This window comes from Xenopus laevis, chromosome 2L (assembly GCF_017654675.1).
Source record: "Xenopus laevis strain J_2021 chromosome 2L, Xenopus_laevis_v10.1, whole genome shotgun sequence".
NCBI lineage: Eukaryota > Metazoa > Chordata > Amphibia > Anura > Pipidae > Xenopus > Xenopus laevis.
In genome coordinates this window covers 7,380,606-7,407,529 of record NC_054373.1, presented here as the reverse complement: position 1 = coordinate 7,407,529, position 26,924 = coordinate 7,380,606, and the positions used below count along the sequence as shown (strand labels likewise).

At 40.0% G+C, this 26,924-nt stretch overlaps 1 protein-coding gene across 1 annotated transcript; it reads right to left on the bottom strand.

Annotated features, from left to right (window-relative positions):
* Positions 1-26,052, bottom strand: LOC121399799 (cell surface glycoprotein CD200 receptor 1-like). Its single transcript, XM_041581435.1, has 6 exons — positions 25,877-26,052; positions 16,088-16,399; positions 13,207-13,482; positions 11,333-11,423; positions 4,493-4,541; positions 1-414 (listed from the first exon to the last, which is right to left on the bottom strand). Exons 1-6 carry the CDS (start codon positions 25,992-25,994, stop codon positions 322-324), a joined length of 939 nt encoding a protein of 312 aa, XP_041437369.1. The 5' UTR covers positions 25,995-26,052; the 3' UTR covers positions 1-321.
* Positions 26,053-26,924: the final 872 nt, after the last annotated feature.

Sequence of the window (26,924 nt, the reverse complement as noted above, 5' to 3'; positions counted from 1 at the left end):
GAAGGCCAGTTGAAAAGTTGCTTAGAATTAGCCATTCTATAACATAGTAAAAGTGAACTTAAAGGTGAAGCACCTCTTTAATAATAATAAGACAAGTCTAAAGATATAGAAATGACTTATGGAGCAGTGTTACTATATTCCGTCACCCACCACAATCTGATCTCCAAAGTTTTTTCAATATGTGAAACTTTTTTCCATTTCTTATCAGCAAATGTCAACAAAGGCAGAACTTCAGGAATTCCATAGAAAGCCCAGAAATTCATCCAGGACAGAATAGTTCTGGCATTCGTTGGAATTGACCGGAAATATAATTGTCCATGGTCAGGTAAATGTATGTCTGGCCTCAAAGGCTGTGCTGTAAACGGTATTCATTCTCTGGGTGAAGCTTGCGTACGGTTCCATCTCTTCCTTGTTCTGTGAAGCCAAGAGATCATTTGTGTTAGCAAACGAATGATATAGAATAAACATCAGCTAATATGTTTATTGAGCAACTTTGTACATGTATAGACCATTGGCATAAAAGGGGAAGTATTGCGAACATGAAAATTTTATATAAGCTTTATCATACTGAAATAAGACACTTTCTAAATACAATCAAGTAAAATAATCAAGTTTATCTTCACTATCCCTCTCTCAGCATCTGTCTCTCTTCATTGTGTCTTCACAATCAAATTTTCAATGTCATATTCAATATATATATATATGTATTAAAGCTCACTCAACTGATTCCAATACAAACAAAATTAACAAAATAACTGCCTTTGACACACATTCTGCATGTAGAGAGACTTGGGGGCCCATTCACTAAGTTTGAGTGAAGGAATAGAATTAAAAATACTTCGAATTTCGACCATCGAATTGGCTTCTTCGACCACGACTTCGAATCGAACGATTCGAACTGTTTTTTGGGCTACTTCAACCATCAAATGGGCTACTCCGACCTTCGACTTTGATTTCGAATCGAAGGATTCGAACTAAAAATCGTTCGACTATTCGACCATTCGATAGTCGAAATACTGTCTCTTTAAGAAAAAACTTCAACCCCCTCGTTCGCCACCTAAAAGCTACCGAAGTCAATGTTAGCCTATGGGGAAGGTCCCCATAGGCTTTCCAATTTTTTCTGATCGAAGGATAATCCTTTGATCGATGGATTAAAATCCTTCGAATCGTTCGGTTCTAAGGATTTAATTGTTCGATCGAACGATTATTCCTTCGATCGTTCGATCGAACGAATTGCGCAAAATCCTTCGACTTCGATATTCGAAGTCGAAGGATTTTAATTCGCCAGTCGAATATTGAGGGTTAATTAACCCTTAATACATCTGCCCCATGATGTCTGGTGATTTCAATAGAGTGAGCTCTTCTAGGCAAAAAGAGCCCCCCTAAAAGATACATTGGATTTAAAATTCAGACTTCCAACTCCTGCATGAAGAGAGAAAGAAGATAGACAGATGCTAAGAGGGGGTGAAGAGAGTGAAGAGTAACTTGAATATTCTAGAAACCGTTCAGAATTTTTAATTGATTATATTAAAGGGATACTGTCATGGGAACCATGTTTTTTTCAAAACGCATCAGTTAATAGTGCTGCTCCAGCAGACTTCTGCACTGAAAATTCTGCAAACAGATTTTTTTATATTCAATTTTAAAAAAAAACTACCCACTGCAGCAGCACACTCCACACAACCTCTTAAACTGGCCATAGACGCAAAGATCTGATCGTATGAATCGAGGATTTGTACGATTTACAGACCGTGTGTGGAGAGTCCCGACATTTTTCGTCCGGCGGAGATCGGTCGTTTGGTCGATCGGACAGGTTAAAAGATTTCTGTCGGCTGCGGGTAATATCTCTGCGTGTATTGCCGATCATACGATTTTCAGAGGGAGACTGTCACTAGCTTTGGTCGGACATAACTTTCGTACGATTGCTGTCAGGGGCTGAACATCGGCTGATCTGTTCTTTTACGGGAGATGGTGAAGTCTGATTGTACCACAATTAGTATGAGGGTATGTTATCTTGTGTTAGGGAGCTGCTATCTGGTTACCTTCCCATTGTTCTGTTGTTTGGCTGCTGGGGGGGAAGGGAGGGGGTGATATCAGTCCAACTTGCAGTACATCAGTAAAGAGTGACTGAAGTTTATCAGAGCACAAGTCACATGACTGGGGCAGCTGGGAAACTGACAATATGTCTAGCCCCATGCCAGATTTCAAAATTGAATTTAAAAAAATCTGTTTGCTCTTTTGAGAAATGGATTTCAGCGCAGAATTCTGCTGGAGCGGCGCTATTAACTGATGCATTTTGGAAAAAATATGTTTTCCCATGACAGTATCCCTTTAAAAGAAACTGAAACAAAAAATGGCCCATTCTCACCCACACAAATGTAAATACACACACACACATAGAAAAATGGAACACTTTGGTTAAAGTTGCTAACCTATCTACATGAAAATGAGCAGCAAACAACTGCAATTATTCCACACTGTGTGCTTTTCCTGCATATAGCATAAACAACATTCATTTTCACACCTTACAAGTGAGAAAAACTGTTGGTATTAAAAGAACTGACCCCTTTTAAAAGAAATGATTCAATTGTGTTAATGTGATGATGACACTAATGTGTAGCAACCTGTTGGTGAGCAGCCAAACTTCTTTCTTTAGAAAAGCCACCCACCAGGTTCACCTTTAAGTTAACTTTTAGTATGTTATAGAATGGTCGGTTCTAAGCAACCTTTCAATTAGTCTTCATTATTTATTTTTATAGTTTTTTTTTAATAATTTGCTTGTTCTTCTGACTTTTTCCAGCTGTCAGATGGGGGTCACTGACCCCATAAAAAAACAAAAAAAAACAAATGCTCTGTAAGGCTACACATTTAGGAGGGTATTTATTTCTGAAATATACCCCAACCAAACCAGCACGGGTTGTTTCCTCCAGTGCAGGAAAAAAACACAAATAAATCATGAAAAGCCTAGGGCCACATACAGGTAGGGGATCTGTTATCCAGAAACTTGTTATCCAGTATGCTCCGAATTACGGAATGGCTGTCTCCCATAGACTCCCTTTTTTCGTATTTTTGCCTGAAAACTACAAAATCTTAAAATGAATGCACGATACCCAGCATTAGATCAGGACATCTTTGGAAATTCTCCCATTTACTTATATACGGGATGCACCAAATCCAGGATTCGGTTCGGGATTCGGCCAGGATTCGGCCTTTTTCAGCAGGATTCAACCGAATCCTTCTGCCCAGCCGAACCGAATCGGAATCCTAATTTGCATATGCAAATTAGGGGTGGGGAGGGAAATCGCGTGACAAAACAAGGAAGTACATTTTTTCCCCTTCCCACCCTTAATTTGCATATACAAATTAGGGTTCGGATTCCGTTCGGTATTCGGCCGAATCTTTCACAAAGGATTTGTGGGTTCGGCCAAATCCAAAATAGTGGATTCGGTGCATCCCTAACTTTTAAACAACCTCGGCAGGTCTAAAATGCTGGACTTTTTCCATCCTTGGAGTATAATTAATCCCGAAAAAATAGATTTTATTTATTATTAAAAATTCGGATTGCATTAGGACTTTGATAAATAATTTTATTGTTATTGCTGATTTTTATTACTCATCTTTCTATTCAGGTCTCTCCTATTCATATTCCAGTCTCTTATTCAAATCAGTACATGGTTGCTAGGGGAATTTGGACCCTAGCAACCAGATTGCTGAAATTACAGACTGGAGAGCTGCTGAATAAAAAGCTAAATAACTCAAAAACCACAAATAATAAAAAATGAAAACCGATTGCAAATTGTCTCAGAATATCCCTCTGTACATCATACTAACAGTTAACTGAAAGGTAAACAACCCCTTTATGGCAGCTGCGGGTGCCTGGGAGCAGAGAGTGAATTTTATGTCAGTCTTTATCAAAGAACATTTGTAAATATTTGCACAAAATGGACAATATTATGAGCAGAGATGTTGCAAATGAGAAAAAGAACAACATGGCCTTGGTTAGGTGAGACATGGGCTGACAGAACAGGGGGCTCAACGCAACATGTTTGAATCTGAAATGTTGAGAAGTAATCATCTTCTGTAGGATAGGCATTACCTTCCTAGGGCCACATACAGGTAGGGGATCTGTTATCCAGAAACTCGTTATCCAGTAAGCTCCGAATTACGGAATGGCCGTCTCCCATAGACTCCATTTTAGTGAAATAATCCAAATTTTTAAAAACGATTTCCTTTTTCTGTGTAATAATAAAACAGTAGCTTGTACTTGATCCCAACTAAGATATAATTAATCCTTATTGGAAGCAAAGCCAGCCTATTGGGTTTAATGTTTACATGATTTTTTAGTAGACTTGAAGGTCTAAATCCAAATTACGTAAAGATCCGGAAAACACTAGGTCCTGAGAATTCTGGATAACAGATCCCATGTCTGTATAAGAAACAGCGAAGCCAAATCTCTTGTAAGATGCTCCATTTTCACTTGCACTGAGATTACCTGTTCTTCCGTTCCTGACGAGCATTTCAGCCCCCTCCTCAAGCAATTTCTGTAAATTAAAATGGAACATTTATATATTTGCATCAAGTTTTGTTTTCATATCACAGGATGTTACATTTTATGGAAGCAGGTATTTTGCAAATATGCAACAAGACTTGAATGCCCTATTCAACGATGGATAAGGAATTTCTGGCCCATTGTCATCTACTATACATGAAACACATTTCGGTAAACAATGATGAGTTTTGATGACCGTACAGATGTGCAAAACTAAATTCAGCATTTTTGAAGGGGAAGTTCAGTCGTTTACTGATCATCTGACAATAAAACCACAGCCTGGGTGGGTTGAACTCCTTTCCTTTATGGTCAGTTGAGCTCTGCCTTAAAGCTCATTCTTAATTAGCAAAGCTCAAACAATCAGCAACAACTTGTAGCTTTAGCAGGGCTGTCTGAATTGGGGCACTGGGCAAAACAAACATGCAATTCATCATGTATTCTCTCACAATGGGGCTCCCCTCCTCCACTAAGCATTGCAGTACCTTTGCACTTACAGATTGATGTTGCGCAAAATTGTGCCCAATGGTAGGCTCAATGGATTCCCTAGTCCAGATACAACAGCTTGCAATGTCATGTAAGTTGTATCCATGTCATCATGGGCATCAAGTAGGAAGGGCCTTTCCCTCAACCACCCTCCATCTGTACATTATCTCACGCGCTCAAAAGATAACTGTGCACAGGAGTAAAGACCTTAGGTAATTAAATGGCTGAAGGAATATACATAAGTGCTTTGTGAATGTCATCTTAACATGGGCAAGTTTTCTCATATTTACGCAAAGCACTGCACCCCCAGAATCAAAATGAGACTCATGTTGTTGCTGTCACCGTTTAGCCCTGCTCTACCTGTCCCGCAGTCACTTTGCCTTAACCAGAGACTATTATCCCACTGTTACTATAGACACCATCTCTCCCTACTATACCTGCTATCCCACAGTCACACTCCCTTCCCAGAGACTATTATCCACTGTTACTATAGGCACCATCTCTCCCTACTATACCTGCTATCCCACAGTCACACTCCCTTCCCAGAGACTATTATCCACTGTTACTATAGACACCATCTCTCCCTACTATACCTGCTATCCCACAGTCACACTCCCTTCCCAGAGACTATTATCCCACTGTTACTATAGACACCATCTCTCCCTACTATACCTGCTATCCCATAGTCACACTCCCTTCCCACAGACTATTATCCACTGTTACTATAGACACCATCTCTCCCTACTATACCTGCTATCCCACAGTCACACTCCCTTCCCAGAGACTATTATCCACTGTTACTATAGGCACCATCTCTCCCTACTATACCTGCTATCCCACAGTCACACTCCCTTCCCAGAGACTATTATCCACTGTTACTATAGACACCATCTCTCCCTACTATACCTGCTATCCCACAGTCACACTCCCTTCCCAGAAACTATTATCCCACTGTTACTATAGGCACCATCTCTCCCTACTATACCTGCTATCCCACAGTCACACTCCCTTCCCAGAGACTATTATCCACTGTTACTATAGACACCATCTCTCCCTACTATACCTGCTATCCCACAGTCACACTCCCTTCCCAGAGACTATTATCCACTGTTACTATAGACACCATCTCTCCCTACTATACCTGCTATCCCACAGTCACACTCCCTTCCCAGAGACTATTATCCACTGTTACTATAGACACCATCTCTCCCTACTATACCTGCTATCCCACAGTTACACTCCCTTCCCAGAGACTATTATCCACTGTTACTATAGACACCATCTCTCCCTACTATACCTGCTATCCCACAGTCACACTCCCTTCCCAGAGACTATTATCCCACTGTTACTATAGACACCATCTCTCCCTACTATACCTGCTATCCCACAGTCACACTCCCTTCCCAGAGACTATTATCCACTGTTACTATAGGCACCATCTCTCCCTACTATACCTGCTATCCCACAGTCACACTCCCTTCCCAGAGACTATTATCCCACTGTTACTATAGACACCATCTCTCCCTACTATACCTGCTATCCCACAGTCACACTCCCTTCCCAGAGACTATTATTCACTGTTACTATAGACACCATCTCTCCCTACTATACCTGCTATCCCACAGTCACACTCCCTTCCCAGAGACTATTATCCACTGTTACTATAGACACCATCTCTCCCTACTATACCTGCTATCCCACAGTCACACTCCCTTCCCAGAGACTATTATCCCACTGTTACTATAGACACCATCTCTCCCTACTATACCTGCTATCCCACAGTCACACTCCCTTCCCAGAGACTATTATCCACTGTTACTATAGACACCATCTCTCCCTACTATACCTGCTATCCCACAGTCACACTCCCTTCCCAGAGACTATTATCCCACTGTTACTATAGACACCATCTCTCCCTACTATACCTGCTATCCCACAGTCACACTCCCTTCCCAGAGACTATTATTCACTGTTACTATAGACACCATCTCTCCCTACTATACCTGCTATCCCACAGTCACACTCCCTTCCCAGAGACTATTATCCACTGTTACTATAGACACCATCTCTCCCTACTATACCTGCTATCCCACAGTCACACTCCCTTCCCAGAGACTATTATCCACTGTTACTATAGACACCATCTCTCTCTACTATACCTGCTATCCCACAGTCATACTCCCTTCCCAGAGACTATTATCCCACTGTTAATATAGACGTGTTAATTTCTACTATAAGATACGTTAATTGTATCAGGTTTGCTTTTGAGGACATTTTAACTTTTGATACATAAGGTAAAACAGAAACACTAGCCAATAAGTAAAATAGCCCTGACTCATGTTGCCTCACTCAGAATACAGAATACAGGCCTCTCTCGGCTCAGTTCTTATTTTGACTCTCCCTGTGAGCAGGAAGTTGAGAGCAGACTTCCTGTTTGTTGCTGTGGAGAATTCAGGCTTTTAGTTAGCGGCCGCATTGTCAGCTTTGTGGGCAGGGACTTTCCCCAGGTGATGTGGTTACATGAGAGGTGCACTGATGAATGTCATGGGGAGTAAAGTCAAGTGGTGTCACAAATGGAATGTTGGTGAAAGGGAGCCATTTACTTGCAATAGGGAAAACACACCTAACTGCATTGGATTGTCACATTAAACAGAGGGCTTTACATTTGTACCATTTATAATTTGGGATGAAAATGAAAAACACATTTCTGGTATTTAAACTATCAAACCAAGTAAAGCAATGGCAAAGAGAACACTTCTGAAAAGACAGAAATTCTGTGTATTTCAGTGGCACACACCACATGATTAGTAAAGTGCCAGCCAATCAGAGGTTTCCTTTTATTGAACTACCTGCAACTGGTTGAAATAAGCTAATCACTGATAGGTTGCTATGTGTTACTGGCCAGCTGCAAATGTGCTCAGTGTTGTTATATGTGCCCCACTATAGCGTGTCAGATTTCAGTTGTGGATCTGCTCCTATTGCCAATCTACACCAGAGAATGATAAGGGGTAACCATTGCCTGGGTACTGGAAGCAGGGGGACTAAATGAGAATAGGAGCAAGAGACAAAGATAATGAACAATTATTAAAAGGGTTACTGCCAGCTCTACTCTCAGGTAGACAGGTACCTCATATATAGAGTTTTTATGTTTTTTTATTGACAACAAAAAATTAACATTATTTACAATAACACCATATTACAGTCATATAGAACCAAAATCCTCAGCAACAAACAAAATAAGGGTGGCAAATGTGTACTCTGGAATCATGGTACGGGAATAGGAAGCTTGGTCAGCTCACTTACTATTGCCCTTACTACACAGTCTATGGGAGTGTTTGGATGACCCATAGTTTGCTTGCAGCGGAACTGCCAAAGAAAATACTTAAACACTGACACAATGATATAAGTATGGTCAGCACTGTAGACAGAGTTGTCCATGACTCCATAGGCCAGGTGAGAATATCCGGCCACCTTCAGAGAGGAAAAGTGCAACTCTGTAGCTAAGGAACACCTGATGGCTTTTGACCTCATATATAGAGACAGAGACAAGAGGAAAGTGTTGGAAGGGTTACTGTCTGCTCTCTCTCATTTCCCTACAGAAATAGGGATTGGTAGCACTAGATAGGTACCTAATATATAGAGACAAGAGGAAAGTGTTGGAACGGTTACTGTCTGCTCTCTCTCATTTCCCTACAGAAATAGGGATTGGTAGCACTAGATAGGTACCTAATATATAGAGACAAGAGGAAAGTGTTGGAAGGGTTACTGTCTGCTCTCTCTCATTTCCCTACAGAAATAGGGATTGGTAACACTAGATAGGTACCTAATATATAGAGACAAGAGGAAAGTGTTGGAAGGGTTACTGTCTGCTCTCTCTCATTTCCCTACAGAAATAGGGATTGGTAACACTAGATAGGTACCTAATATATAGAGACAAGAGGAAAGTGTTGGAAGGGTTACTGTCTGCTCTCTCTCATCTCCCTACAGGAATAGGGATTGGAAGCACTAGATAGGTACCTAATATATAGAGACAGAGACAAGAGGAAAGTGTTGGAAGGGTTACTCTCTGCTCTGCTCTCATTTCCCTATGGAAATAGTGACTGGTATCAATAGATAGATGACTAATGCATTCTTTGAAGAGGAAGTAAAAGCATGATCCCACATCCCACACACCATTAAGAAGCAAAACAAAAAACATTTCCCAACTATTTGGCTAAGTTCATGTTAAGGAAGCTCAGCTCACCTTAAAATGCCCTTTCAGTGTGATGTGGACAGATTGCATTAATATTTTTTAGAATCGTGTGTGTTTTTTTAAATTGAGCTTTTATTGTTCTGTACTTCTCTGTACGTCTGATTTCTGATATCTAATAAGTGGCAACTGCAATTTAAATTGTATGATTCAAAATGCTACATTTATTTCAACCCACACAATATTATACATTCAAATTTCAAACCTCTGTATATCCAATAGGTACACCTCCCTTACTAAAAAAAAGTACATTAAAGTATTAAAATTTCACAATTTAATGTTATTGAGTTTCTCTCATTTCGGTTGTTTTGTAAATATGCAAATATGTAAATATGCTTGAGATTCAGAAATAAAAAAAATCACAATTTAAATTGCAGTTGTTTTGGAAGAATTCATATCTGAAAATTAATAAATGTTCCTCTTTGTTATGCTTTTCTATTTTTTAGATGAGACTCTACACTACCCTGAAATGTTTCAGTGGAAATTATTTGTATAACCCACAGAATAAATGGGTCAGTATTTTACATTGATATTTTACATCTTATGTTTCTTAAGAAATACGGTGTCCTACTTTCTACTGTGAAACCTCGGCCCTCCCTATTTACTGGCACAAGATGTGTGGTCAGGTACGTGTGCTATTTACATTGCCTATGCATATACTCCCAGTTAGCTGAATCTACTAGATTTACTATAGATTAACTAAATGTCATAAAAACAGAGCAAAAAGCAAAGTAAATAATATAGAACAAAATGAATTTTTGTCTGCATTATCCAATATTCTTCTAGTAAATCAGAATTCTCTGATTTCTCAAACAAAAAACTGAAAATTTCTACCAAAATGACCAATTACCAGAACTAAAAACAGTGTCTGCAAACTTGACTGTTATATAAATTCATATAGTTCCTCCACAGAACATTGAAAAGTTTTGGGCATGAGCAGTGGCGTAACTAGATATTACTGGGCCCCACAGCAAATTATTTTTCAGGCCCCCAAAATGTTTTGGGGTTGATTTGTTTCTCCAATATTTATTGAAATTGTATATGAATTAGGGCCCATGGGGCCCCTATACCTCCTGGGCCCCCCTGCAGCCGCAGGGTCTGCTTCCTCTATAGTTACGCCCCTGGCCATGAGATTCTGTGAGCCAGGAGTCAGTACAAAAGCATTCAAAAGTTCTACTTTAGATTATATTAAAAGTAGCAGAACTGGTCTTCATTTTTTATTATTTGCAGTTTTCGAAATAATTTGATTTTTGTTCAGCAGCTCTCCAGTTTAGAATTCAAGCAACTATCTGGTTGCTATAGTCCAATTTAGCCTAGCAACAAGTCAGTGATTTGAAAGAGAGACAGGAATATGAATAGGTGAGAGCCTTATTAGAAAGATAAGTAATACAAAGTAACAATAACAATTAAATAGTAGACTTACAGAGCAATAGTTATTTGTGGTTTTTGGGGTGAGCAACCCCCATTTGAAAGCAGGAAGAGTCAGAAGAGGAAGGTAAATAGCTAACAAACTAGAAAAAATAAATAACGAAGACCAATTGAAAAGTTGCCAAGAACAGGCCATTCTATAACATGCTAAAAGTTAAAGTGACGTTGAACTGCCCCTTTAAAGAAGTTTAGTAGTGGTTATTATACTGATTACATGTTGCTACAAAAATTTGACAAAAAACACCTACAAACATATAGTTATTTCTGCCATAGGTCATGCAGTCCCTTATAAGCCAACAGGAAGTTATTATAAAAGAAATGACCCAGAGTATAATATTAAAAACATGACTTGACTAATAAATAATAGACCTGTTGCTTTAAAATGTGATCATATGAATAGTGAAGACAAAGGTCCTTGACCTGTTCAGCATGAGCATTTTATATTAATCTTGTTTAAAGAGAAACACATTGTGCAGTGGGTGTTAGGAAGCCCCAAAGGGAGCCAATTTGAGTTAATGGCCTAAATAATAATTTCTACCCTAATTCTGTACTGTTTGAGTAGACAGGGCATAACAAGCATTGACTTGCCCATGTTAGCATCAAGCAGTTATTATATAAAATACCTGATGAGTCTTTGTTTCCAGCATAAAATCGATCCCACAATAAATACAATGATGAAGGGGATCGTTATGTATATCCACTCAAGTTTCTTTCCTAAAAAACAAAAGGAAGGTAGTAATATTCACCAATATTCAGCTTGCGGTTATGTACATAGTTTTAGCAGGCCAATCTGGGTTGCCTTGTTCTTTCATCAGATCTGTTCAATGACAGCTTAAAGGAGTAACACACAAGCTTTGGGTTATCTATGTATCTGCATGTTTAGATATTGTATGATTATTCCTCACTCATGAATGGCCAAATAAGGGCAGCAATCAGAGTCCTCCCCAAGTGGTCTATAAATGTAATCAGGATCAGACAGAAAGGAAGGAACTGCCAACCATATTCAGGGTCGGACTGGGCCGGCGGGACACCGGGAAAACCACCGCCCCAGGCCTGCTCCCCGGCCTGCTCCCCTGGATTGCTCCCCGGCTGCCCCATAATGACAACTGCCGCAGGGTGTGTCTTTTGCGGACTCCATGAGTTTTAAAGTTGAGAGGGGGTCCCCAGGGACTGCAAGGAGGGCCCTTGTTTTGCAGCCCCGGTGGGCCCCTATGGCTCCAGTCTGACCTTGACCATATTCAAAACAGCCACCTTCCTGGACCCAAATCTGAATGTGCTCAGCAAACATAAATAGCTGGGCAATGCCATGAACATGGATATTGGCCTCATTTACAAAGAGCAAATCATCATGATTTTTGTATGCTTCTAACCATACCCACACTTTGGGCACATCTTCACACTCCAGAATGTATAGCAAAGACACGTGCCTGCCCCAGGGTTGCCAACTTTTATGGAAAAAAATACCGGCCATCCTATATATTTATCTTTTTTCCTTAGAATACAGCATGGAGTATGTATTGTGAAGTGAGTTAAAGAGCACAGCAAGGCCCCAACTGCAAGTGCTTTCTCAGAAACTAACACACACTTTTTTTTAATAATTTCTACAAATGCAAATTAGGGTTCAAATTCGGTTCAGTATCGCGAATCTTTCACAAAGGATTCAGGATTCGGATAAATCCTAAAATAGTGGATTCGGTACATCCCTAGTAAATTGTATGTGCAACAGACCTGCTCAAATTCCTTCAAATCAAACTCACAGTTCAAGCCCAATTCAGGGATGTCTCACCAAGAATGAATCTTTAATGGTGCACTAAGCTTATCCAAATAATCCAAATTGCTTCTCCTGAAATTAAAGATTACAAGTACACGGAATATGCTATTTATAAGGATTTAATTTACAGTATGGGTTCATACTATAGAATATACAGATGTAAAATTCAAGGAGAACTAAACGCTTAAGTGGCTTGAAATGTTGTACATGATGTTTTGTGCTTCTGTACCAGCCCAAGGCAACCACAGCCCTTTAGCAGTAAAGATCTGTGTCTCCAAAGATGCCCCAGTAGCTCCCCATCTTCTTTTCTGCTGATTCACTGCACATGCTCTGTGCTGCTGTCACTAACTGAGTTTAGGGACCCACTCACAATACAGTACACATAGAAATAGGGGAACCTCATTTTCTGCTGGATAATTATCATGCTCAGCCCAGTGAGCATGTGAGTGTCACAGACACTTTCCAAGATGGTGACCCCCTGTGACAAGTTTGAAGTCCTGGATCATTGCTGCTATTGACAAGCTCAAACTTTAGCCTCGTGCAATGAGTTCAGTGTATAGAATATGCAATTTTTAGCTATATTAATTTTCAGGGTTTAGTTCTCCTTTATGGACCAGAATTAAAATATATTTATGTCTCAATGTGTGTTTTTTTTTATATTGACACATAGCTGTGCACTGCAAAATTTCAGACCCCAAAAGGACCGATCTTATACAGGTTACATACCCAAGCCGGCTGTGCTGCTGGATATTCTGATGGATGAGACGTGAGGTTGTACAAATGTGGGATGAGACACAAGACAAGTGACTTGGGTGACATTGTTGCTGGTTACAGTGTATGTGCTGGTAACTGTCCAGCTCCTATCTGGCTGCATTGCTGTGTTTGTACTGATGGAACCAACTGCTTCTGGCGTCCACGAGATATTTGCTGCTGGATTCCCCCCATGTGCCCGGCACTCAGGAACCCCAAGTTTGTTTAGCTCCAACGTCACTGAAGGCTGAACTAAAAATAACAGTTAATTTAAAAATATGAAAAATATGGTGCATGTATGGGATCCATTATCAAGAAACCTGTTATCCAGAAACCTCTGAATTAAGGCAAGGTCATTTCCCATAGACTCAATTTTATCCAAATAATCCAATTTTTTAAAAAATGATTTCCTATTTCTTTGTAATAATAAAACAGTAACTTGTACTTGATCCCAACTAAGATATAATTAATCCTTATTGGAGGAAAAGCATCCTATTGGGTTTATTTAATGTTTACATGATTGTCTTGTAGACTTAAAATTCTAAAAATATCCATTATTCAGAAAGCCCCAGGTGCCGAGCATTCTGGATAACAGGTCCCATACCTGTATGTTAATATATTGTCAGACAATATTATTTGTAACTTGTATAGCTATGAAAACAAAAACTATAGACAAGTTCTTAAATGAAAGGTGTCTGTCCCAAGGTGTGAAAAATATAAATGTAATTTCATTCTGCTTTCCTGCTGATAATTCTATTCTTGAATGTCCCCTGTACTCTTTATCGAGTGACAGCAAGTTTTGTCCAAAAACTCTGATACATTTCCCCAGTCCAAGGAAGTTGTCAGGAGAAAGAAAGAGGCTGCTCTGATGTTCTTCTGCTTAGGAAAGATGTGAGGATGGTTTATAATTTTATTCCTAAGCAGAAGAACATCAGAGCAGCCTCTTTCTTTCTCCTGACAACTTCCTTGACTACTTGCTGGTCAGACTGGTGGGAAAATGACCAGCAGGTGGCGATGTTGTAACAAAATGCATTCATATTAAAGGACAAGGAAAGGCAAAAAAATAAAATCCCATTTTAACTTTCTTTAATGAAAAATAAACTCATCTCCAATATACTTTAATTAAAAAATGTGTACCGTTTTTATAAGAAACCTGACTGTATGCAGTGAAATTCTCACTTCATTTACTGCTGTGGATAGGAATTGTCAGACGGTCCCTAACTGCTGAGCAGGAAAACAATCATACTTATGAACAGCAGGGGGAGCCCCCGCCTTACTTACCAGCCATGCAGAATTCAAGCAGCTTTGTTTATGACGATCCCTAAGCAGCACAGACCACACTGAGCATGTGCACAGTCTTAGTCTTGCAAAGATGTATAACAAAGTTACAAGATGACAGCCCCCTGTGGCCAACTTTGAAAGCATAAATCATTTGTTTGATTAGGCTTGTGGTGCAGTAAGTTCATGTTTATGTTTAGCATACAAAATACAGCATTTCTAGCCTTATTCTATTTTACCCTTTCCTTGTCCTTTAACAGTGCAGGTATGGGACTGTTATGCAGAATACTCAGGGTTTCTGGATAATAGATATTTCCATAATTTGGATCTTCATACCTAAAGTCTACTAGAAAACCATTTAACCATTAAATAACCCCAATAGACTGATTTTGCTTCCAATAAGGATTAATTATATCTTAGTTGGGATCAAGTACAATGTCCTGTTTTCTTATTACAGAGAAAAAAAGGAAATCATTTTTAAAAATTTCAATTATCAGGATAAAATTGAATCTATGGGAGATGGCCTTTCCATAATGTGGAGCTTTCTGGATATCTGGTTTCTGGATAATGGACCCCATACCTGTACATGTATCCTTTAATATCTTGGAATTAAAAAAAAAATTAATGCTTAGAATAGCCCCCTCATCAATTTTACATTCACTTATTTTAAAGGTTTACTTATCCTTTAGGAGAGTGGGATCGAATGTTTGACCTTAAACCTATCATATTGTATTTTTATGTGTAAGAATTCTTTTCTGTATGTATAATATAATGCAGCCAGAGTATCTCAATAGTGCAGGTGAATATAAAATCCAGATTGCATGACTAGGTCACAGAACTCACAGGTAACTTCAATTAACCTTATATTTTACAGCAGGGAGTCCATAATATGTATGCAATATGGCAAAAGCATTGAAAGGTGTGCCTATTTGTTATCTATTATTCAGGAAGCACAAAGAGTTGCTCCTGCGAGCAAATGAAACAATGGTGCATTGTAGACAGAAATATGGCACCTGAATTTGCACCCTGCCCCCATCCATTGTAAATGAATTTTCATTCCTTATTATAACTAATCACCTGCTATATCTGTGAGCAAAATGTTCCTTGGGTTGCTGAACAGCTTAAAAAAAAAGCCATAAATGTATATATTTAGGTTCAGTTTGTTTCCCAAACGCATATATGGAAACTGATCGTCAGCACCCACAGCCATTTTGTTCTCTGTAGTTTTCTTCGAGATTGGACTTGCAATTTAATATCCAAAATCCTTGCACCATCACACGGGGGATAGAACTGTAACCCATTCACTCCTGAGACTAGTCATTAGGGGGCATACCAACTGCATTACATACGCTTCACAGGAATCCACAGGGATGAGACTAAATATGAAATAAGCTTAGGGGAGCACTGTGTAATGCCCATAGCAATAGGAATATAGTTGTGAAGCATAAACTGTTGTGGTTTCTACGGTCATTATATTATTTCACTTATTCTGAAGAGTCACTATTTTCAGTTTATTGGCATCACAGAATATAAAACATGATCGGTTAAATGGCTATACAGGAAAATGGAACACACTCACCTAGTACTTCTAATAAAACGGAGGTGAAGAAGGTCCCAAGGGCAGTTACAATCTCACAGGAGTAGTTGCCTCGGTCTGTTACTGCCGTATTCTCTATCCTGAGGGAAATATTCTCCTGTCTCATCCTCTCACTGCAGTTGTTGTTCTTGGTCAGGTTTTCCCAAATCAGTGACAGGGAACAGTGAGAATTATATAGTGGGTGCACCTTCCATGTGACCATTATCAAACTGTCCTTGGGATCATGGTGACACCTCAGTACTGTAGTATTGCCGGTCCAGACCCAAACTGACTTTGTCACTGACACTGGAGGTTCTGCAAAACAGAAAGGCATAGGGGTAAGTATATTATTTACCTTAGTGCTGATGTGTTGACCCATTGCCCAACCATATCTCCTAACAGATATATCACCCTCCAGTAACAACTGTTTGAATCTGAAGTATAACAAAATGGTTATACAAAAAAAAATATAATATAAATATATAAAATATGGCATTTTTAACCATATTCATTTTAAGGGATTATTTCTCCTTTATGGACCAGAACTGAAATATATTTATGTCTCAATGTGTGTTTTTTTATATTACCACATAGCTCTCATCCTTGATGCAGGTTACATACCCAAGCTGATGGATGAGACGTGAGATTGTACAAATGTGGGATGAGACACAAGACAAGTGACTTGGGTGACATTGTTGCTGGTTACAGTGTATGTGCTGGTAACTGTCCAGCTCCTATCTGGCTGCATTGCTGTGTTTGTACTGATGGAACCAACTGCTTCTGGCGTCCACCACATATTTGCTGCTGGATTCCCCCCATGTGCCCGACACTCAGGAAACCCAAGTTTGCGGGATAGGCTTGTGTGCCGTGGCCATCTGATAATATCACCGCTGAGTTTGCCCATCACTGTCAGGAACTGGAAGTGCTTACTGTCTTGAAGTGCGCCAACCGTGATGGCGCGAAATTTCAAAGTCAGCGAGGCTGAGTATAAACCTGGTGTGGAGAAGCGAGAGTTTGGTAGCACTAAGGCATACCTTCACTAGTGGTTACTGGCAGCGCTACAGCACGGGATACTGTCATGGGAAAAAATATTTTTTTTCAAAACTCATCAGTTAATAGTGCTGCTCCAGCAGAATTCTGCACTGAAATCCATTTCTCAAAAGAACAAACAGATTTTTTTGTATTCAATTTTGAAATCTGACATGGGGCTAGACATATTGTCAATATCCCAGCTGCCCCAAGTCATGTGACTTGTGCTCTGATAAACTTCAATCACTCTTTACTGCTGTACTGCAAGTTGGAGTGATATCACCCCCTCCCTTCCCCCCCCCAGCAGCCAAACAACAGAACAATGGGAAGGTAACCAGATAACAGCTCCCTAACACAAGATAACAGCTGCCTGGTAGATCTAAGAACAACACTCAATAGTAAAAACCCATGTCCCACTGAGACACATTCAGTTACATTGAGAAGGAAAAACAGCAGCCTGCCAGAAAGCATTTCTCTCCTAAAGTGCAGGCACAAGTCACATGACTGGGGGCAGCTGGGAAATTGACAAAATGTCTAGCCCCATGTCAGATTTCAAAATTGAATATAAAAAAATCTGTTTGCTCTTTTGAGAAATTGATTTCTGTGCAGAATTCTGCTGAAGTAGCACTATTAACTGATGAGTTTTGAAAAAAACATGTTTTCCGGTGACAGGATCCCTTTAACCTGATTGAAATTGGTCCCTGCTTAGTTTGTGTGGAATCCTCTAGCCGACACTGCAGCGCTGGAGCATGCTTTTGTCAAGCTGAATTGGATATAAAAAAAAATTCTCAAGCCACTCGGAAGTCCTTCGAAATCCATGATAAAAAAATAAAGTGAGATAAAATAAAATAATGTCTGGAGAGCAGAGATCTCCAATATCCTACCTCCTGGGAGCAGGATGACAAAAAACTAATAGGGAAGGGGTTAATGCTAGGAAGGGGAGGATCTGAGGGATGCACCATCACTGTTTCACTTCTTTGAAGCCACCCTGCCTCCTGAAGGGAAGCATGCATTAACCCATCTGTCTCTGAGCTGCCTAAGGACTAAAAAGTACAGGTACAGTTACTAGGTTTTTTATGAGGATTTGTCCACAATTAAACATCCCTCACTAATTCCAGCATCATTTTACCTGCTGTAATTCATGCCAATACTTGAATTTGATTTGCACTGGTAAGTTGTGCTCAACAGGGCTGGGCCAAGGGGTAGGCAGGTAGGGTTGCCACCTGGCCGGTAAAAATGATGGTTGATCCCAATGTTATTAATAGTGGAAAAAAGATAAATATATAGGAAGGCCGGAATTTTCTTCCAGAAAAGTTGGCAACCCTAATTGCTACTAGTCTGAACACTGTTTACATAAAACATGCCAATCCTGCAGCCTTAAAGGTATATCCAATAGCCTCGAGTGTCATAATAGCGTTTGCTATTATTTTTATTTAGGTAGCATATAATACAGTATTATAGCATATGATATAGTATGCTCTTTTGAAGCTCCAATAAATTATGCTGTGCATTAGTATAACATGTGCATTATTAAAATAAGTAATAAAACATGATTTATTATTGCCAGAAATCAGTATAAGTGATTCACAGCGCTGCTTCCCTCAGCACCCTGTGTCAATAGACACATAATATTTACACCCAGAAAATTCCCCACACTCAGTGGACTGAGATTTAAACAATTAAAGGAAAACTATACACCCAAAATGAATAATTGAGAAACAGATAGTTTATATCAAATTAAGTGGCATATTAAAGAACCTTATCAAACTGGAATATGTATTTAAGTAAATATTGTCCTTTTACATCTTTTGTCTTGAACCACCATTTTGTGATGGTCTGTGTGCTGCCTCAGAGATCACCTGACCAGAAATACTGCAGCTCTAACTGTAACAGAAAGAGATCACCTGACCAGAAATACTGCAGCTCTAACTGTAACAGGAAGAGATCACCTGACCAGAAATACTGCAGCTCTAACTGTAACAGGAAAAAGTGTAGAAGCAAAAGACAGAACTCTGTTAATTGGCTCATGTGACCTAACATAGTTTGTTTGGTATGTTTGTGTGCACCGTGAATCATATGTTCCCAGGGGGCTGCCCTTATTTTTTAAAATGGCAATTTTTTTATTTATGATTACTAGTGATGGGCGAATTTATTCGCCAGGCGCAAATTCGCAGTGAATTTGCCTGTTTCACCGGCATCACAGTTTTTTCTACACCGGTAACGGTTCTGACGGTAAACCCTGACGCTGGTGCCCGATTTGTCGCCGGTGTCAAAATCGGCCTTTCATGAATTTTTCGCCAGTTTTGCGAATTTCACAGGGTCGCGGCAAATCGAAACAGGACAAATTCACCCATCACTAATGATTACGCAGTGGCACATATTACTAAAAAAGTATATTAATATGAAAATGGTTTATTTACATGAAGATAAATGGAAGAGAGCGAATCCGCACACCAGGAGGTTAATTAAAATCGAAAATCTTTATTTAACCATGTTTTAAAAATACACGCTGTGTCTTAGCTTGACGCGTTTCGGGCTTAGCTGCCCTTAATCATAAGCATAAAGAAAAAAAGTAAGAATCTCAACTTAAATAGCTAATGCCCACAGTGACTCCTAGTGGTCAAAGCAGGATAATAAGTTACAAAACATTTTAAAAAGTATCCATTAAGTGCAACATAGTACAATTGTGATACTTATAGGAAATACATTATGATTAGCCACTCAAATTACTTAAGTAAAATAGGAAATATCAAATCTAGTGTTTAATCCATCTGGATTGCGTGTATGTAGGGTTAAGGTGGCCATACACGGATAGATCCGCTCGTTTGGCGATGTCGCCAAACGAGCGGATCTCCCTCCGATATGCCCACCTTGAGGTGGGCAATATCGGGCTGATCCGATCGTGGGCCCTAGGGCCCAACGATCGGATCCTAGTGTTCGCCAAACGGGCGGTCGGATCGCGGGACCGCATCAACGAACAGATGCGGCCGCGATCCGACGGGATTTTTAACCCCATCCGATCGAGATCTGGCCGACTTTCGGCCAGATCTCGATCGGGGAAGCCCGTCGGGGGCCCCCATACACGGGCCAATAAGCTGCCGACTTGGTCTGTCGGCAGCTTTTATCGGCCCGTGTATGGCCACCTTTAGAATCCAAAAAGCTTCACGGTTATTTAATGAGAGAAGTGGATCGCCGCCCCTTATGGGCATGGGTACTCTTTCTATTATTTTCACTCCCAAGTCCTGTGTGCCACGTTTGCTGCAATATTTGAAGTGTTTGCCAATAGGGGATTTTATATCCCCTTTCTCTATGGCAAGTAGGTGTTCCCTTATTCTATCTTTAAGGGGGCGGATTGTGCGTCCAACATATTGTTTCTTGCAGGACTTACACTCCAACAAATATATAACCCTGTTACTGCAGCAATTGTTATAAGTAAGGTTACTAAATACTTTTTCTGTGATATTTGATTTAAAATCTGTACTTATGGAAATAACCAAACATGTTTTACAGGGATATTTTCCACATTTATACGTACCCTTTGTTGTTAACCAAGTATTGGCCAAAGGGGAATCTCGGTTACTAACCATACTTGGCGAAAGCCTATTCCCCAAGGTGGGAGATCGTCTCGAAATCATTTTGATTTGGTCATCATTCAGTATTTTCTTCATAATAGGATCATTAAATAGAACCGGAATGCGTCTGCGTACAATCTTACATATCTCATTGTATTCCATACTGTATTGTGTACTAAAGTAAATCGGAATTTTGTTGTTATTTTTAGATAATGGGGTGTTATTAACCTCAATTCTCAATTCCTCGTTTAGATTTTTGTCGGTTTTATGTTTACTTTTGTTTCCATTTTTATTCTTGTCATTTTTCTTATTATTGAAAAGGAGATTTTCTCTATCCCTACTTCGAGCCTTCTGATAGGCTATTTCCACCAAATTAGCAGAATAACCTCTGTTTATTAATTTCTGCTTTAATGTTATAGACTGTTCATCAAAAAATTGAAGTGTTGAACAGTTCCGTCTAAAACGTAGAAATTGACTAAAGGGAATACTGGTCTTCGTATGATTGGGATGACAACTGTCAGCCCTAAGAATAGTGTTGCCTGCTGTAGGTTTAGTGTAGACCTTGGAGTCAATTTCACCAGTGTCTGGGGATCCAATTAATAAAGTATCCAAAAATTCAATTTGAGTAGAATTTTGGTTCATAGTAAAAATCAAATTAAAAGAATTGGTGTTAAGGTATTCTAGAAACATGGTAAGTCTGATGGAGGACCCACACCAAATGAATATGAGGTCGTCTATATAGCGACCATACCAGACAATGGAATCACTGAAAGGGTTACTATCACCAAAAACATGGATTCTTTCCCACCAACCCATGTATAAATTCGCATAGGAAGGTGAGAAGGACGCACAATCCGCCCCCTTAAAGATAGAATAAGGGAACACCTACTTGCCATAGAGAAAGGGGATATAAAATCCCCTATTGGCAAACACTTCAAATATTGCAGCAAACGTGGCACACAGGACTTGGGAGTGAAAATAATAGAAAGAGTACCCATGCCCATAAGGGGCGGCGATCCACTTCTCTCATTAAATAACCGTGAAGCTTTTTGGATTCTAAAGGTGGCCATACACGGGCCGATAAAAGCTGCCGACAGACCAAGTCCGCAGCTTATTGGCCCGTGTATGGGGGCCCCGACGGGCTTCCCCGATCGAGATCTGGCCGAAAGTCGGCCAGATCTCGATCGGATGGGGTTAAAAATCCCGTCGGATCGCGGCCGCATCTGTTCGTTGATGCGGTCCCGCGATCCGACCGCCCGTTTGGCGAACGCTAGGATCCGATCGTTGGGCCCTAGGGCCCACGATCGGATCAGCCCGATATTGCCCACCTCAAGGTGGGCATATCGGAGGGAGATCCGCTCGTTTGGCGACATCGCCAAACGAGCGGATCTATCCGTGTATGGCCACCTTAACCCTACATACACGCAATCCAGATGGATTAAACACTAGATTTGATATTTCCTATTTTACTTAAGTAATTTGAGTGGCTAATCATAATGTATTTCCTATAAGTATCACAATTGTACTATGTTGCACTTAATGGATACTTTTTAAAATGTTTTGTAACTTATTATCCTGCTTTGACCACTAGGAGTCACTGTGGGCATTAGCTATTTAAGTTGAGATTCTTACTTTTTTTCTTTATGCTTATGATTAAGGGCAGCTAAGCCCGAAATGCGTCAAGCTAAGACACAGCGTGTATTTTTAAAACATGGTTAAATAAAGATTTTCGATTTTAATTAACCTCCTGGTGTGCGGAATCGCTCTCTTCCATTTATCTTCATTGCTCACGGCGTGGGACGCCGAACTTCCTGCACCCAATCTTGGATCCATGCCGGCTGCCTCCAAAATCAATTTGCGGTGAGTCGGAGCGGTTCTCGCTCTTCCTAACGTTTATTTACATGAAGCAGGGTTTTACATATGAGCTGTTTTATGCAATATCTTTTTATAGAGACCTACATTGGGGTATAGTTGCTGTCAAGGTCTATCTATTTAAGGTTTATATTTATGGTGGTTTTAGTTAATTTTTGTCTTAAAACAGTTGCTGTGTTCTTCTGCACATTGATGGGGAACCGAAAGCCAGTGTTGAACAAGGAAGCCAGGGGCCCAGCACAAACCCTTAGACTATAGGCTCTTTCTCAACATCAATCTATCTCTTCTCCTCACTAAGCTTCTTTATTCTCTTCACTTGTCATACATCTTGCCTTCTCTACCTTCCTTAGCATGTTATGTCTTTAGCATTTTGATTATGGGTGAGTGCAGAGGACCTCTTGTCTTTGTCTGAATGCATTTTGTGGTCACAGCCTCATTGAACCCCTCCTAATAGTTTAAAATGTAGTCATGAGCACAACTTTCCCTTGTTTCCTCTTTCTAAAACTAGGCCAGGGGTGGGAGTCACTATAGCATTCTCTTACATTAAACCTGGTGAATTTCCAGGTAAAAAACAGAAGCAAGGCTCTTAAAGGAACTTATAGGCAATAAGATAAACTATGAGAAACATTCTCACTTCTCTTCATGCAGAAATACCCCTATCTGGAAGGAAAGAAGCCAAGGCCTCACAAGTTTTTGAAACCCACGCGATTTCTCGATTAGAATTTTTCAAAATATAATATTTTGGTGCTGAACTCCATCCCTAGTGAAATACACTGCTGGGGCACATTTGTTCCCAGAAAAATTGGGGCACAGACATTGTTCTCATGGGTTGAGTGCAGAGGACCTCTTGTAGTTGACTATATGTATTTTGTGGTCACACCCTCATTGCACCCCCGCCTAATGGTTTTAAAAAATAGTGGTGAGCACAACTTTCCCTTGTTTGTTATAGTTATACAGGAGCAGTGACCAGCTCCATGTTTTAGCTCCCACCCTTCCCAGCTATAGTCAGGTGATCCCACTGGTGTCTAATAAAAGGGCAGCCAAGTTTGGGAGTTTTACTTTGAAAGCAGCGAGTAAGTTGCAGGTAAAACTTAGTCCCTTTGTAAAATGTATAATTAAGCAATTGAATTCTTAATGAATCAGATGAAAATTAAGCGTAGGACTGGCCAGATATGGGATGACTGTGACGTAGTTGTTCAGCTTAAATATATTGCAATATATGGACAAACAATCCCTGTGTTGTTTAAAGGGTAAGGCATTTTTTAGTAGCAGTATGCACAAAATGTCTCTGTCTTAAATATATTGATAATGGGTTGAGTGCAGAGGACTCTTGTATTTGACTATATGTATTTTGTGGTCACACCCTCATTGCACCCCCGCCTAATGGTTTTAAAAACTAGTGGTGAGCACAACTTTCCCTTGTTTGTTATTGTTCTCATGTCCGACATTGAAACTGACCATAGTCATACTGTGAATATATTTGCTGCAAATGCACATGATTTGCGGAAAAAAACATGTGCAGAGTTATGATAATTCTGATGAATTGGGTATTGGACACAGCACTATTGAGCCAGACTCATTAAAAATTGCACTCGTAACTATGTACAAATTCTGGAAAAAAACATGCATTGTGCGGGAAAAAAGCTAGGCTGAAGCATTTACACCTCCGCCTCCCTCAAAAAATGTGATAAAATAGTCTATATTGTGATGAGATTGTGTGAAATGAAAGAAATATCCCAGGTTTGCTAGAGGAAGTGGTGATCCAACCATAGAAAGCTTTGTACCTCAGTATCTGGCTCTTCTCATGTCAGAAATGATCTCATGCTGGATTTTTGCTCCTCACTCTAATTATTTGTTACTGTTGTTGAGTTTCCATGAAATAATTACCATCTAAGTCAGGTTTAATTTTCTCATCTTATGCTGGACTTTCTCATTAAAGGGACTCATAATATGGCGCAGACAGCTACAGTCTAAAAAAAAATGGGCTTAGGGCAAATATCCAATTGGGGCAAAGCAGGCCTGGACTGGGAGTCAAAATAAGCCCTGCCATTTCAAGTACACGGAGGCCCAAACAGCCCCCAAACAGCCCACTATATGGTAACTTTCTATGGAACCATATAGCAGCCCCTCTGGCATTTGCCAGAACCCACAGATTGCCAGTCCTTGCCTGGTGCAAAGGGTTATGACATCTGGTGCAAACATAGCAACTTTCCTTAGATTAGTCCTTAAATGTTTAATTCTTTGCAATTGTCTAGTTAGAATTTAAATCTTTTTGTGACTGTTTATATCAGGGATCCTAATATCCAGGCAAAAGGGAACTCTAGCAAAAGCAAAATGCTCCAGCACTCCAGTCTATACAGGGGTGTAACTACAGACGAAGCAGACCCTGTGGCTGCAGGGGGGAGGGGCAGGAGATGTAGTGGTCCTATGAAGCCCTAATTCATATACAATTTCAATAAATACAGGTAAAGCAGTTCAACCTCTAGACATTTTGGGGGCCTGCAAAATAATATATTATGGGGCCCAGTAATATCTAGTTATGCCACTCAGTCTATTTCTGTCTTTATTATAACTTTTGCCATGATAACATCAATGTTTTGGGTCAAACTAACACTGACCACTTCCTTTAATGTATATGAAATACAATGAAAAAAATAAAGGTTCCCACCAACATTACATATGGTATGTGAATAAACGTCTTTACTTAAGTGTGCTGGTCCTGCAAAACTGTACATATTTTTGACGATGTACCTTGAACAAAAAGCAGCAACAGAGTGCAAACACTTTTTCACTCCAGGGCTTCATAATGCAGTGAATATGAAGAAAAATTTATTTTAAACGTTTTAGATGAAAAATTTTATATTATAAAGCCCTGGAGTGCATTTGTTGATGATAAACTTTATATATATATACACATAACTACTTTTTCTTTCAGACACAAGATACCAGTAAAGCTGGCCATAGATTTTTAAAAAGATCCAATCGTTATCGTGAGACCATGATTATCTCGAAATGATCGTTTAAATGTACGATGTGTCCAGCAACTAAAAAGACCATTTCAGGCGATGTTGCCAACAAAACTGAAGGGGAGCTGCCTCCTTGGCCCTGCAGACATAGATAGATTGCACTTGGACCAATAAAGATTTTTTAACCTGGCCGATCAATTTTCTGACAGATGTCGGAAGAAAAATCGTAAGATGTACAATCGTTCGAATCCCACTGACTTCACGATAATTTGACGGATTGGTTGGACTTCGCTAAAATCGGTAGTTAGGCAAGAAAAATCTTTGCGTCTATGGGGACATTAAGGGAAACTTACCTGCTCTGATCACACTCACACAAGGGAAAAGCCCCAGTGCCAGCAGTAAACATGTTCTCCCCAAGATGTACATCATACAGTTGTTCCTCAGTGACTCAATCTCTCCCCAGTATCCCATACACAGCAGAGTGCAGTCATGGTGCAAGTACCGCAGCAGAGAGGCAGCCCTTCCAAACCTCTAACAATGGTTCTACTAGAGAGGAGTTCCTATTTTCAGCCTGTGCAGCAAATATAGATTTCCTGTCCTCGCATGTGAAAGTAGCACTGGGGAAATAGGTAACTGTGTATGAATTCTACATCTACAGAATACATTTCATAAATATAATATTATTTATGTTTCTGTGATCTGTAAGGTAGCTGCCAAATTGCCTCCAGGGGTACCCTGGACACAAATAAGTAATAACCCCAAATTTCCCCCTAACTGGGCCACTTCTCTCATAACAAGGTTACAGATATATAGAAACATTGGGGTAACAGTCACCCTGCTATGGTTCCAGGGGTACCCAGGGTAAAATAAGCACTCACCCCAAATCTCCCCCTAACTGACCTTCAAACTGGGCTCCCTTAGCTCATAACAAGGTTACAGATATATAGAAACATTGGGGTAACAGTCACCCTGCTATAGTTCCAGGGGTATCCAGGGCACAAATAAACACTCACCCCAAATCTCCCCCTAACTGACCTTCAGACTGGGCCCCCTTAGCTCATAACAAGGTTACAGATATATAGAAACATTGGGGTAACAGTCACCCTGCTATAGTTCCAGGGGTATCCAGGGCACAAATAAACACTCACCCCAAATCTCCCCCTAACTGGCCTTCAGACTGAGCCCCCTTAGCTCATAACGCGGTTACAGATATATAGAAACATTGGGGTAACAGTCACCCTGCTATAGTTCCAGGGGTACCCAGGGTACAAATAAACACTCACCCCAAATCTCCCCCTAACTGACCTTCAGACTGGGCCCCCTTAGCTCATAACAAGGTTACAGATATATAGAAACATTGGGGTAACTGTCAACCTTCTATAGTTCCAGGGGTACCCAGGG